This window comes from Lachnellula hyalina, assembly GCF_007821495.1.
Source record: "Lachnellula hyalina strain CBS 185.66 chromosome Unknown contig00224, whole genome shotgun sequence".
NCBI classification, from domain to species: Eukaryota; Fungi; Ascomycota; class Leotiomycetes; order Helotiales; family Lachnaceae; genus Lachnellula; species Lachnellula hyalina.
Genome location: NW_022157338.1, coordinates 4,267 through 18,575, shown reverse-complemented (window position 1 = coordinate 18,575; position 14,309 = coordinate 4,267). Strand labels below are relative to the sequence as shown.

The 14,309-nt window shown below is 48.0% G+C and overlaps 5 protein-coding genes across 5 annotated transcripts; 4 read left to right on the top strand and 1 right to left on the bottom strand.

The window, feature by feature from the left end:
* Window positions 1–177: 177 nt before the first annotated feature.
* On the bottom strand, window positions 178–2,563 carry cdc4 (Myosin regulatory light chain; the record flags this gene model as incomplete). Its single annotated transcript, XM_031153582.1, has 5 exons — window positions 178–206; window positions 285–518; window positions 592–1,017; window positions 1,136–1,193; window positions 1,625–2,563. The coding sequence occupies 5 exons, from the start codon at window positions 2,561–2,563 to the stop codon at window positions 178–180; spliced, it is 1,686 nt and encodes a 561-aa protein (XP_031001629.1).
* A 609-nt stretch (window positions 2,564–3,172) lies between these two features.
* Window positions 3,173–3,762, top strand: acdAI (Acetate--CoA ligase [ADP-forming] I subunit alpha; the record flags this gene model as incomplete). The annotated part of the gene is made up of 2 exons (XM_031153581.1): window positions 3,173–3,299; window positions 3,401–3,762. The coding sequence occupies 2 exons, from the start codon at window positions 3,173–3,175 to the stop codon at window positions 3,760–3,762; spliced, it is 489 nt and encodes a 162-aa protein (XP_031001628.1).
* A 672-nt stretch (window positions 3,763–4,434) lies between these two features.
* On the top strand, window positions 4,435–7,780 carry pim1_0 (Lon protease-like protein, mitochondrial; the record flags this gene model as incomplete). Its single annotated transcript, XM_031153580.1, has 2 exons — window positions 4,435–7,545; window positions 7,610–7,780. The coding sequence occupies 2 exons, from the start codon at window positions 4,435–4,437 to the stop codon at window positions 7,778–7,780; spliced, it is 3,282 nt and encodes a 1,093-aa protein (XP_031001627.1).
* Window positions 7,781–10,574: 2,794 nt separating this feature from the next.
* Window positions 10,575–12,827, top strand: LHYA1_G008659 (putative serine/threonine-protein kinase; the record flags this gene model as incomplete). Its single annotated transcript, XM_031153579.1, has 1 exon — window positions 10,575–12,827. The coding sequence occupies one exon, from the start codon at window positions 10,575–10,577 to the stop codon at window positions 12,825–12,827; it is 2,253 nt and encodes a 750-aa protein (XP_031001625.1).
* A 463-nt stretch (window positions 12,828–13,290) lies between these two features.
* Window positions 13,291–13,780, top strand: LHYA1_G008658 (uncharacterized protein; the record flags this gene model as incomplete). The annotated part of the gene is made up of 2 exons (XM_031153578.1): window positions 13,291–13,410; window positions 13,547–13,780. 2 exons carry the CDS (start codon window positions 13,291–13,293, stop codon window positions 13,778–13,780), a joined length of 354 nt encoding a protein of 117 aa, XP_031001626.1.
* Between the last annotated feature and the right edge of the window lie 529 nt (window positions 13,781–14,309).

The following is a 14,309-nucleotide window of genomic DNA, read 5'->3' as shown; positions in this document are numbered from 1 at the left end:
TCACTGTTCCTATTCATGCGCTATGCCTAAAGGAAAATATGTCATGTCCCAAACATAAACGCCATTCGTCCATCCATCCTCGTAATCATATCACGGCCCTATCCATGCTGTGAATGTGTATGCCCAAGTCGTACAGTGAAGTATATCTCTAACCATGTATTTCCATCTCTGCTGCGTCTAGTTCGCTAGGATTGTGCGTACGAGATCTATCCCTTGGAATTAGCCATCATTCACATCACCTCTCTCCTGGATTCCTTATGCTAGAAGAGCAAGAAAGGACATACCCGTGTAGTTGATCTCCCCCGAACTAGTATCCACGGCCTTTAACAACTCATCTACCTCATCATCACTCATCTTCTCCCCCAAGTTCGTCAAGATGTACCGTAACTGTCCCACGCCAATGAATCCCGTCATATCCTTATCGAAGACTTGGAAGCCGCGGCAGTATTCTTCTGGTTCGCCTGGGTCGCGGAAGCCGCCTGGTCGGTTGAGGATTTTGGAGAACGTTTCGAAATCGACTGTCACAGTACAAATCAGCCTCCGCTCTCTGAAAAGGGTGTAAAAGGGGTGATGCGGGGGGAGAGAACATACAGTCAGAACCAATATTCTTCTCCAAATCTCTAATCTCGCTCAATGTCGGGTTCTGACCACAGGCTCTCAGTAAATCACCCAGTGACTCGAGGGCCACGCGTTGGTTGCCGCGCTTGTCGAACAGGGCGAACGCTTCTTTGTAATTTGTGGAGGCCTGCGCATCGTACGGTTTAGTGCTTGCCATATTGACCCTCGTGGAAGATGTGAAGTAGAGGATGGAGATGGATGGGGAGATGGATGTAACCAAAAGAAGCTTGCGGGGATGTTTATGCAGTTGTTGGATGCGGATGCAGGTGATGGATTGATTGATTGATTGATTGATGGTGATGCAGTGTACAACAAATGCAAACGAGATCTCGAGTTCGAGAAGGGGAGGGGATGCGACAGGCGTCAACGAATGCAACTGCTGTATGTTGACTGTCGCGACTTCCACGACAGAGCCAGAGTCCTTGTTTTGGGGGCAAAGCACGCAAGGGCGACTATTTTGGCGCCCGCCCTAGGAAGGAAGGAAGGTAAACAGAGACGGAAGGAAGGAGCTACATACCATCTTTCTTCTTGACTGCTAATGGTTTGCTGCAATTGATATCGAGGAAAACTGGATACTAAGATGAGGTGGATGTAGAAGATGAGGTTCAGGAAGGAAGGATATTGGATTCTTTGGTCCGTGTTCTGTCTGGCTCGTTTTTTCTGCCGTTGAAACAATGGCAACCACAGGGCAACGCGACGGTGGAGCCTTGGTGAATCCACACTTGGGGAGTAGCGGAGTGGAGCGGGGCGGGGTGGAGGTTTCTTTTTCTGTTATATCTTTTTTACTGTAGAAGAAAAGAAACGAGTAAATCAGAAGCGACTAGAGTTGGGAATCCCTAATTATTATCCATTGTCTAGCAGATTGAAGTATTGTTTCTCAACTCCAGTATTTTGTTTACAATGCTTACATTTGCTCTAAGTTTACAGAAGAATCACAAATCCGGATTCAAGTCCTCTAATCCTGGAATCAAATAGCTTGCCAGAAGAAACAAGTCGGAGCACTTACTTTCCCGGAAAACCAGTCAACAAAACATCCCCCAACCCTTTTCACTTCTTCCTGGCCATCAATATCACACTCCCCCCACTCATTCTCAACCTCAACATCCCTCCACGCCTCCCCCCTTGCCTTCCACTCCGGCTCAACCTCCAGCATTTTCTCAAACATCACATCAGCAATATCCCTCTCCCTCCCCCCATTCTTCGCAACCCAATTATGATACGCACTAAACGTCCTCACATACCCTTCCACCTCCCCCAACTTCAACCGTCGACTCATCAATACCTCGCCCGTACCTTTCGCTTTCCCCTCCCCTTGCAACGCCGGCTCATATTCCACCCTCTGCACACCCTCCCATTCACTCTCTGGCGGCACAATATCTCTATACAAATCCCTGAGTATGCGCCGACCCGGTTGTTCCCAAAACGGACCCATGGTATTCTCCCCGTAACAATACTCATCAAGTACCCGTGTGGCGGCAGGATAATCCACGAATATATTATCCTTATATCCCCAAAAAGCAAGCGTGCCTCCCTTCCTCACTTTCCTGCTTAGTTCCGGCCATACCTTGCTGTAGTCAAACCAATGGGCTGCTTGGCCCGCTACCACCATATCTAAACTTCCATCTTCTATAAAATCTAGATTCTCTGCTGACGCTTGGCGGAATTGTATGTTTGGGTATTCCGCGGAGGAGGTCTCGGCTTGGCTGATCATGGAGGATGAGGGGTCGGTGGCTAGGATTGAGGTGAAGTGCGGGGAGAGAGAGCGGGATATGAGCCCGTGGCCACAGCCTAGGTCGAGGAGGGTAGCAGAAGGTCCGTGGTGGTTGGTGAGTATCGTTTTGTAGAGGGCGGGGGGGTAATTGGGCGAAAGGCGGCGTAGGAGATGGCGTTGAAGGTTGTTTTTCTGGGGGGTGTTAGGGTAATTGAAACGAGGAGAGGAGGACATGCTTACGCAAAGGTTGCCATTGTTGGGTACTGTTCTTTGCAGATTGGTTGGTAGGTGTCCCAGGGTGTTGTGAGCTTCAGGAGTTGCGGTAGGTCAAAGGCTGGAAGTTTGCTTGTTAGAAGTTAATGGTTTTGGATATTGGAGTTAATCAGCAAAGGAAGGTATATAGCAACGAGAGGCATTCTATCTTTTTAATGCAAGAAAAGCCCGATTCTTCACCAAAAATCCGAACCATCAGCTGGATCGCAAAAGTTGTTACCTTCTTATCCAACTTCGTATCTTGAACAGCGATGCCGGATTTCCCGCGGGAGTTTCCCCTGAACCGCGGTCCAAAACAGCCGATTCAGGAATATTGATATTCCTCTCACCTGTCCTATGGGAGTGGTATTCCAAATACTTCGTAATATCCATTTTGCTGCGTATTTAGTCCCAGTATTGTTCCCCGTTTTGCTACGTGTTACGTTTTAAATAGTGATATATCCGGAGGAGGGGGAACTCCTACATATGCAGGTGGGGGTGACGATTATTCGTCATTTACTGTATTATAACGAGTGCCCCTCCATCCATTCATCCCATTCCATCTCTATACCAAAACCAAACAACCAGTCTATGTTCAAATCGTCCGTAACAACACTAAGCAAAATGTCAACAGAATCTACAGCCCGCGCCTTCTTCTCAGCTCCTCAATTCGCTGTCGTAGGAGCATCCGCTGACCCCTCCAAATTCGGCCATAAAAGTATTCCCTTCCTTCCCCCATATCATCTCCCCTTATCCCCCATTTTGATCCGAAACCGCTATTCTACCTCCTTTCCTATTACTCCTTCTAACCCAAAGTAGTCTTCACCTGGTACACAACCCACTCTCTCCCTGTAACGCCCATCAACCCCACCGCCCCCAGCATAACCGCCAACTCCAAAGCCTACCCAACCGTCTCCTCGCTATCTCAGCTCCCCGATCCGACATCAACGGCCGTGAGCATCATCACCCCGCCCAAAGTCACGAAGAAGGTGTTGGAAGAAGCAAAGGGGCTGGGAGTGAAGAGTGTTTGGTTGCAGCCGGGCACTTTTGATGATGAGGTGATAGCGTATGCGAGGAAGGAGTTTGAGAATGCCGTGGGGGGAGACGGTGGCGGTGGTGGGGAAGGCTGGTGTGTGCTTGTTGATGGGGGAAAAGCGTTGGATGGACGGGAGAAGCTGTAATGGTGAGGTATGGTTCGAGGGGTGAGAGTGATGAGGGCTATATCATAGGGGAGGAGGAAGTTCTTTTGTTATATTCACGCTTATAGATAGGTAGTTCCAGATGATTTAGTTTGCCAAAGACAGGTTTCTTTTACAGAAAGGAAGATATCCGAAATTATACCACCTATTGAGGCATGTTCATGTTGCTGTCTATTAAAGTATTTAGTATTTATCTATTTCTAAGCCTTTTACCTTATAAAGCTGTTGATCCATGCTTCCCAACGTTGATAAAGACCCTCTTGGTCCGAAACATGAGAAGAGGCACTTGCTATCCTTTATTTCTGATGTCCCGCATATGAAAATCAGTACCGCTTCTCGGAAATAGGGGGCGAGTTCGGTTCGGCTAAAGAGTTCATTCGGCCTCAGGCTCGGAACGTCTGAACGTCGGCGTTATAGTAACTTTGGCCGGGCTTTACAAAGCATCCATCCATGACGATCCGAAATCAACAGAATGCAATCGTTCAATTTCTCACTTCGACCACTTCGACCACTTTCTGTACTGTCGTTCCGTCCTCACTTTCTGCATTGAGCGTAGATCCTTTGAATACTAATTCCACCTTTGGGGTTTCCTTCGGCGTCGGCAAATCTAATTGAGGGCATACTTGAGCGTACCAGGACAGAACCGCGGAAATTATGCTGTACGGCCAAAATCTACCATGGCGGCTCGCTCTCCGATCCACAACGAGGACATGTGTTAGATACAGCTCGAGTTCCTCGAGCAGACTATACAGTTCAGCAATTAGTCGGCAACGGCAACTTTCAATAACCTCACTGCGACCCTTCGCCCCTGCTTACACGACACCCCTATCTTCTTCGAGTTTCTCGACCTCTCCTGTACGACGGAAAGACGCACCCAAAGACCCGAAAGATGCAGCCAACGAGGAAATAGCAGATGAAAAAGACAAGACAAAGGAAAAGGCTGCCAAAGAAACAAGTGGCGAGAATGTGGCAGAAAGCAAGGCCAAGGCTCCCGAATCAACAGGCAATGCTCCAGCAGATGGCCGAGGGAGTGGTGCTGCGTCCGGAGGCGATTCTGGCAGTGGTGATGGCAGTAAAAAAGGACGGAAAGCCAACAATTCAGACAAGACCGCCATCGCGGTACCCTCAATCCCAGAAGTCTACCCGCAGGTAATGGCCATTCCTATCGCCAAACGCCCTCTATTCCCCGGGTTCTACACAACAGTCACGGTACGGGATCCTAATATTGTTGCGGCAATTCAGGATATGATGAAGAGAGGCCAGCCGTATATTGGAGGTTTCTTGTTCAAGGATGAGAATGCGGATGGCGATGTGATTGAGAAAATGGACGATGTATATGATGTTGGAGTATTTGCGCAGATCACAAGCGCGTTTCCCTTACATGGGGATGAAGGGGCCTGGAGGGCTGTCTTGTATCCGCATCGAAGGATCAAGATGACTGCGTTGGTAAAGCCGGGTGGGAGTGGTGTTGGGAAGGCCGAGGTAGACGATATTCCTGAGATCATCCCTCCGCCAAAATCGAAGGAAGAAGGGACAGGCGATAAGAAGGGTGATGTGGTTGCTAGTTTTGAGGAGGGCCCTGTGGCATCAAAAGATGCAGAGGTTGCTCCCTACGAACCTACGTCCTTCCTACGAAAGTACCCTGTTAGTTTGGTCAACGTGGAGAACATGCCCGAGGAACCTCATGATCCTAAGAGCCCTATCATTCGAGCCGTCACCAACGAAATCGTCAATGTGTTCAAAGAGGTGGCAAATCTGAACAGTCTATTCCGGGATCAGATCTCTACATTTTCAATGAGCCAGTCTGCCGGGAACGTTATGAACGAGCCAGCCAAACTTGCTGATTTTGCTGCTGCCGTCTCAGCAGGCGAACTGAACGAGCTACAGGAAGTTCTGGAAACGATGAATGTAGAAGATAGGTTACAGAAAGCTATGGCGGTTTTCAAGAAGGAGTTGATGAATGCTCAACTGCAATCGAAGATTTCCAAGGACGTTGAGAGATCGATCCAGAAACGACAAAGGGAATACTGGCTGATGGAGCAAATGAAGGGTATCCGGAGGGAACTCGGCATCGAATCCGACGGGAAAGACAAGCTGGTGGAAAAGTTCAGAGAGAAGGCCTTGAAGCTCGCCATGCCAGAGGCTGTCAAAAGGGTCTTTGATGAAGAGCTTAACAAGCTTGCACATCTGGAGCCATCTGCGTCGGAGTTCAACGTCACCAGAAATTATTTGGACTGGTTGACACAGATTCCTTGGGGACAGCGGAGTGCGGAGAACTTCGGAATCAAAAATGCCACTACTGTCCTCGATGAAGATCATCACGGTTTACAGGATGTCAAGGATCGTATTCTTGAATTCATTGCTGTGGGGAAACTACGAGGCACGGTCGAGGGCAAGATTCTATGCTTTGTCGGTCCTCCAGGTGTGGGTAAAACCAGTATTGGGAAGAGTATCGCGAGAGCTTTGAACAGACAGTACTACAGATTCAGTGTTGGTGGTCTGGCCGATGTTGCAGAAATCAAGGGTCACCGCAGAACATACGTTGGTGCACTACCTGGACGAATCATTCAAGCGCTGAAGAAATGTCAAACCGAGAATCCTTTGATATTGATCGATGAAATTGATAAGCTAGGGCGAGGACACCAGGGAGATCCAGCATCTGCGCTGTTGGAGCTGCTCGACCCCGAGCAAAACAACTCCTTTTTGGATCAGTACCTTGATGTGCCGGTTGACCTTTCCAAGGTCCTCTTTGTCTGTACAGCCAACATGACTGATACTATCCCTCGACCACTTCTGGACCGAATGGAGGTCATTCAGCTCTCGGGATATGTTGCAGACGAGAAGATGGCAATCGCAGAACGATACTTGGCACCCGCCGCCAAGGAGCTGGCTGGCTTGAAAGAGGTTGACGTCAATCTCAGCAAGGAGGCGATTGAAGAGCTCATCAAGTCCTATTGTCGAGAGTCTGGTGTTCGAAATCTGAAGAAGCAGATCGAGAAGGTGTACCGCAAGTCAGCACTGAAAATCGTGCAAGACCTTGGCGAAAGCGTCCTTGCTGAAGAGAAAGCTTTGACTGAAGAAGGGAAGGCTGCTTTGGAAGAGTCGAAGAAGGACGAGACTGATGTCAAGGAGACTTCCGATAACATCGAGAAGGAAACTACAGAGAAGCCGCGAATCAGTCTCACTGTTCCCGATACAGTCCATGTTACCATTGACAAAGACAACCTGAAGGACTACGTCGGTCCCCCAGTCTTCACCTCAGATCGTTTGTACGATACCACGCCTCCAGGAGTCGCGATGGGTCTCGCATGGACTCAAATGGGGGGTGCTGCTCTGTATGTTGAATCAATCCTCGAAAGTGCCCTCACACCAGATTCTCGTCCCGGCCTCGCAACAACAGGAAACCTTCGCGCCGTGATGAAAGAATCAACGACAATCGCATACTCGTTTGCGAAATCGGTAATGGCGAGGAATTACCCAGGTAATCAGTTCTTCAACAAAGCCAAGGTGCATCTGCACTGCCCCGAAGGAGCAGTACCGAAAGATGGCCCTTCTGCTGGTATCACGATGGCTACCTCTCTGATGTCACTGGCGCTGAATAGACCGTTGGATCCCACGATTGCGATGACGGGTGAGTTGACAGTTACGGGGAAAGTACTGAGGATAGGGGGGTTGAGGGAGAAGACTGTTGCTGCACGACGCGCGGGGTCAAAGATGATAATTTTCCCGGATGATAATATGTCTGATTGGCTTGAGCTTCCCGAGGTATGCTCCCTTTTCCAATGATACTTTATTCTTTGAATAAAGAATGACGACTAACGGTACACAGAACATCAAGGAAGGGATTGAGGGCAAACCGGCGAAGTGGTACTCAGACGTCTTCGATCTTGTCTTCCCCGGATTGGATAAGGACCAAGCGAATACCGTGTGGAATGACCAGCTTAAAAAGAAGAAGGCATCCAAGAAGAAGGACGAGAAAGAAGACGAGGATGATGATTGATTGATCGATGCATGCATCCTCTCGCGAAGTTCTGCACATAATACGGTATCACGAACGAACAAATGCGATGCGGGGAAAAGGGCAGCATGGCATGGCATGGCACCGGCGTTGTTGGATCAAGGTAAGATGGTTGGACAAACTCTCCACTACATACATGTATACGTTACATTGAGATGTCATTAGATACATGGTGATAGACGTGTATAGAGTACGATAAAATGTAAAGTACCAATATCTACAGTAGTTGATGTACTTGATGTGTCTGTGGTAGTACTGTATCTGCTTGTGTTTGCTGGCATTGATTGACTTGACGTCTCACATTCTCTAGCCTTAAGAAAGACAGCCTGTCCGGCGATTCGATGCTCGATTTAAAGTATTACATTATAGGGCTGTAATTGGGCCTCAATTCCATATTAATCCGTATGGATACCCAAATGCAAAATGACGGATCGAATCGAACACCCTAATTGCGGATGGTTCATGCAGTTGTTGATTGCTTGCCTTGCTTACAGCATAACACACGCAGCTAAGGTAGATACGGTACCAGACAATAGTAGACTGGGTAACCAACGGCTTGCCTTGCTTGTTCTGCCTCGTTTGCCTTGCCTTGTCTTGTCTGGACTTGCTTACCGTATGGCCAGTTGTTCTGCGGGGCTGGACTGGGCCGGGCTTGGCTGGGACGGGAATCTTAGAAAGGAAGAAAGGAAGAAGGAATGACAGATACGTGTAACGCTGTCAGTCAGGCGAGTGGATACAGATTTCTATTGTTGTATGGAGGACGGATATCGGAGGTCGGAGTATTGGTAGGCGATGTTGAGTTGAGTTAGGTTACCGGCAAGGCGTTGGGCAGCAATACACCGTACTGTAGGTAATGTATAGTATCGACTCTCGAGTAAGGCAAACTACCTTGGGTAGGCAGATAGGTACCTTATGGAGTAAAAGTAACGCAACGAAACGCCTTGTTCCAGGTCAGTGGCTCGGCTCGGGTTGGCTTGGCTCTAATGAGGTGAGATGCAGATGCTGATGCAGGATCATATGGACTGCATGAAGGAAGTGAAGTGAAGGAAAGCCCCGTCGGATCTTACTTGCGGTGGATCTTAGCTAGAACTAGGTAATGTACTTGAAGAACGGGTGTGTTTGCGAGGTATGAAATCGAGGAATGAAGTGCTTATAGATGATTGAATCATATTTGATCGTTTGGGGTTTTATATGAATTGGAGAGGGGAGCGTTGAGTTGGGGTCCAAATCTTACCCCACTTTCACCCACTTTCATGGTACTGGTTAACCTTAATGTGTCTACAGCTTCTAAGCAGGCTGGGTCTTATTACCTAGTGATGTACAAGTACTTGGTGTTTCATAGGGAGAAGATGAATGGACGAGGTTGATACTATATCTTTACCCCCCGTTTTCGGAAATATATATATTAATCGTGCTCACTGCTGACCCTCCCCACTCTGCTATCTTGTCCTCTCATTCGGTCTTTTATTGAAAAGAAAAGAATTCGGATAGCATGGGAAAAGAATTCTATTGGAGAGTATTGCCAATAGGCTGCTGTCAAGGTTAATTGGTAGACAAGTGTCCTTCGGATTGGCCCGTCCCGCTGTACATCTGCCTACTGTAGGTGTAGGGTAGGGTACGTATTGCTTCAGGCCCCAAGAAAGCAGCATTGGTATGTTCTACCTTAGACACCGCATGTCAAGTATATTACACTATGTACCTATGTAAGTAACCAATCTATCGTTTTATTCTTACATATGTATTCTCCGGATTGACCCTATTCGCACCACACGTCCCACCCATCCACGCCTGCACCTGCCATTCCCATTCCCATTCCAATCCCGATTCCAATCCCAATCCTCTGACCCTCAACGCTTAAGCACACCGTTCCTGACGCGTGAAAAGTGAGGCAACCAAAGAGCAGAGTAATCCGTAAAGTAGAGCGTAGTAAATGGCCGAAACGAAAGAGAATGGCTAGTGGTGGATGAATGGACGGATGGATGGTGCGTTGTTCACTCGCGCACCGCCCCAGCCACTTCCCTTCCCTTCCCCTCTCTCCTCCGAAGCTCTCTCTTTCTGCAACATCCTGACCGCTCCTGCGACCTCGTCCGTGCATCTGCATCCGTCTTCACTTCACCACCACCACCTAGAATTCAGTACGGATACCAGTAAAACTAGTATCCAGCATACATCATACAGCACGCAGTCCGCATACGCCTACGCATACGAGCATACTGCCTGCATGCGGCACGTCGAATAGGATACAGTCTAGCATTCAAATCCCCTACAAGTAAAGGCCAACAATTACACGACCGCCTCACTTCACATTCATAACAACCGTAGCACCCCAGCCCAACTCCAAACCTACGGCATGGCCCTCTCTTTCATGATGCCTACTCGAATGATGCCAATGCAATGATCTCCATACACCCTTACAAGAACAGGAGAGTGCCACTGCTCTTTAATAAACATAACACACCGAAACCCTACACATCCACCTCCCATCTCCACCTCCACATACATATACATATACGCCGTCGGATAGTTGCATGCTACACAAGCTCGGGCGTCTAGAAATGATCACCAGCCTCTCCTTTTGCTGACAGCCACAAACACAAAAGAGAGTGGCAATTCCAATTCCAGCTCCAGTTCCAGCTCCACCACCATGTATGCAAGATGAGACTTCCATTCTCTTCCCTTCCTTCCCCTCCTTCCCCTCCCATTCGGTCAAGTCGTAGTGCAGTCCATGGTAACTGACGATCTCCCGCACAGCTGCCGGGACCATCCCGACATCACAATGGCTCAAACCGAGAAGCCTCACACGAGAGCCGCATCCACCGACCAAAGAACTACCTGGTCCTGGAGGAAGCTATTCGGGAAAGACGATAGTGCCAGTACCACAGCTCCACCACAGCCCCTACAAGAGGATACTACACGGGCCGGCATTGCACGCAGACTCTCGAGAAAAGTCGTGCCCGGATTGCCTCGACCAGGAACATTCCGAAGACAGCAATCAGAGCTGCGAGACAAGCTGGAACCAAACACACCCAATGCTGATGAACGACGGACCGTCTCAGTAGACCGAAGGCGAAATGCCTCGTTCCGAAACTCGTCTGTAATTGTGGCTTCGAACCCTAGACTCAGTGCACCCGAGCTGTTGGAAACGACCGAGACGGTTGAGACATTGTTGGATAATCAAAAGGTGCCACCGGTTACTACACAAGAGGATGAGGCTCAGGAATACGTAGACGTCTCGAAAGAGGCGTCGGCTATTGACACGGCGTCTATATGTACAGAGGCGTTTGATGAAATGATACTCGAGGAGCTCGAACGAAAGTGGATCCTGAATCTCAGCATGCACTTCCGGGATAAGTCCAAGAGGGAGAAGTTCTTCGTTACCTTTGCAGAGAAACCCACGCATTGGAGGCGTGTGACTATCTCGTTGGATTATAGAGATTGTCCAGAGGGCTCTTTGGAAGAGGAGCTCATGCGGACGAGATTTCAACGAGACAAGAGTGCACGGATATATGAAGCTATTCGGGAATCGCTGCCTGATATCCAATTCTACGACACCGTGACAAACCTGAAATTACAGACCGAGAACGAACGGCTTCATGTGCATGTGGTCGAGGATCTCTCTGAGATTATTTCATATCCTCCCGTCAGATCTATCAATCATCTCAATTGTCGACGGATCCGAGAAGACGAACTTGTTTTTGAATCTCATCTCTCTGGTTTCGTCTACAAGGTTCAAGTTGATGGTCAGGTGTTTATCAAGAAAGAAATCCCCGGTCCTGATACGGTCGATGAATTCCTCTACGAGATCAACGCTCTTCATCAGCTTTCTGGCTCTCGCAGTGTGATCCAGTTTGGAGGCGTCGTTCTCGATAACAAAGGTGAGACTGTCAAGGGGCTTCTCATCAGTTTTGCAGAGCAAGGTGCGCTGATTGATGTCATCTACGATGGCGAAGGAAAGATTCCTTGGAGTCGAAGAGAACGGTGGGCAAGGCAAATTGTTCAGGGTCTTTCCGAAATTCACGAGTCAGGCTTTGTGCAGGGAGATTTCACTCTTTCCAATATTGTCATCGATGCATATGATAATGCAAAGATCATTGACATAAATAGAAGAGGATGTCCTGTCGGCTGGGAACCTCCTGAGGTCCGCGATCTCATTGAGAGCAATCAGCGCATTTCCATGTACATTGGCGTCAAGTCTGATCTGTACCAATTGGGAATGGTGTTGTATGCTCTGGCTACGCAACATGATGAGCCGGAAACGCAACGTCCATTGACTGTATCTGCTTTTCCTACGGAGATTCCCGATTATTTCCTAGATATTTGCCGTCGTTGTCTTCATGATGATCCCAGGCTCCGTACACAAGCTTCAACCTTGTTGACGTTTTTCCCGGAGATGGAAGAGCCGTACCAAGAGCCTTTACGTTCAGTCCCAATCGTGGTAGATGCACGCCACACGGATGAGAAGGCTTGTGGAAATGGAAATGGAAATTATCCCGAGAAGAATGGGTTCCTAAACTCACCGTATGGCCAACCTCCAGTACTGGATAGTTCCATCAACGTACACGATTATGCAGTAACAGATGTATCAGATACCTCAGACATCTATCCCCGCAGAGGAAGGTCTCCCCCTCGGCTGGAAATTTATGAGCCAGATGCTCCACTGCCAGTTTCTGGACCCGGCCCCGAATTCAAACCCCAAATATCTACCATCAGCTCAGAATATTTACACGAACAAACTACCGACACCCAAGGTGTAACAACAGAGCAAATACAGACCATATTAGCCCTTGCCTCAGATCTTCCAGACCAAGGACTACAGCACATAGAAGTACAAAAACCCGCGAACACGACAGAAGAATTGCCGCGGCCAACAGTAGCGGCCCATACACCAGATACGAGCACATTGCCAGGAGCGGATTTAGCAGGCGTTGGTGGTGCAGAAGGAAGCGCGCATTTTGAGATACCCCCTCCAGCGGCTTTAGATGAAAATGATTTGATGATTATGACTGATATGCATGAGCAAGCGATATAAGAAGGATGATTTTCAAGTTTTTGGTTTCTATGCATGATATGATTTACTGGGGGTGTAATATAGGATACCTGGCGACGGGTCTACGTATGGATGAAGGAATGGGAATGTATAATACGCGAGCATGTTGATATCTATATATGAGTGAGTATTGGAACGATTTATGGTTCATCTTCGTGATGTTATTGAAACTTGCCATCTTACCAACCGATAGTAACAGCAGTTTTGTATAGCAAGCGCGGTAAGGATGCAAGACGCTTGGGTTGGCAACTTGGCTGGATTGATGACGTCGATGGGGAACCTCCACTTCCACCACCTCTATCCGCCTTCAACTCTCAACTCACGTACTTGCACCTTATCTCCAATTCCGAAGTCTACGAACAAAACGCAAAATAGGAATACTCGACTTGGAGCAGGAACAGAAATTGAAATCGACAACAGACAGACCGACAGAAAGAAAATCACAATGCCAGAACCAGCACAAATCAATCGCTCTCTAAGCACGATCCGGACTGAACTCGAGTTCTTGCAAGCTAGCAATGTGTTGTCACCGCCTCAGATGCAGAGTATCTTGGCTCAATTACCTGTATGTTATTCCCGTTCTTCTCTTTTCTCTTCTGCCTCACACCCTTCTTTCTCCCTCGTATCATCATCTCACCCCTCCCACCACTTCCACTCCACTCCCTGCTTCTCAAACCAATCTACATATCTAACACCCCCAGCAAAACGGCGCCCCATCCACCTACATCGACCCACGCTACAATCCGCAGAAACAACTCGACCCCGCTCAGATAAGCCAGCAGGCGCAAGATCCTAATCACCCGGCTCACCCCGCCAACCCTAAACATCACGAGTGGGCTACGGGCATGGCGAAGCGGTTTGGCAATGCGGCGGTTTTTGGCGCGGGTGCGACGTTTGGCGGGGATATGATTAATGATGCTTTGCGGAAGTTTTAGGGAGGTGGTTGGGGTGTGGATAAAGGGGTGGGGTGGAGAGGGTCAATCCTAACTCTACTATGAAGTATTCTTCTTATATATATAGTATCTTATAATTACTAAGACAACTACTATCTGATATAATCTGTATATATTATCTATATTCTTAATAATTATCAAGAATAATAAAATCCTAAAATCTAAAATCTAAAAGATTTTGTAAAAATATATTATATAATATTAGAAATACAGCTTTCATGATAGTAGCCTACGTTTACTATTAAGTTTTTATTAGTTTTTAATCATAAAGAGACGTCTCAGTGACCGACCCGACTTAGTTTAGAGCATTGTGCCAACCGACTTCTTTATTAGGTGTTGGAGACCTACTCCTGGAAATAGATATCTTAAAAGTCTTGCAGGATTAAAGACAACGGTATATACATCGCAGCTTCAGCAAGCCACAGAGAAAAGGTTCGTTGATCTAGAGGGAAAGGAGCAGGAAGTTGATGTTATTATTTGTGCTACCGGGTTTAATACTATATATAACCAC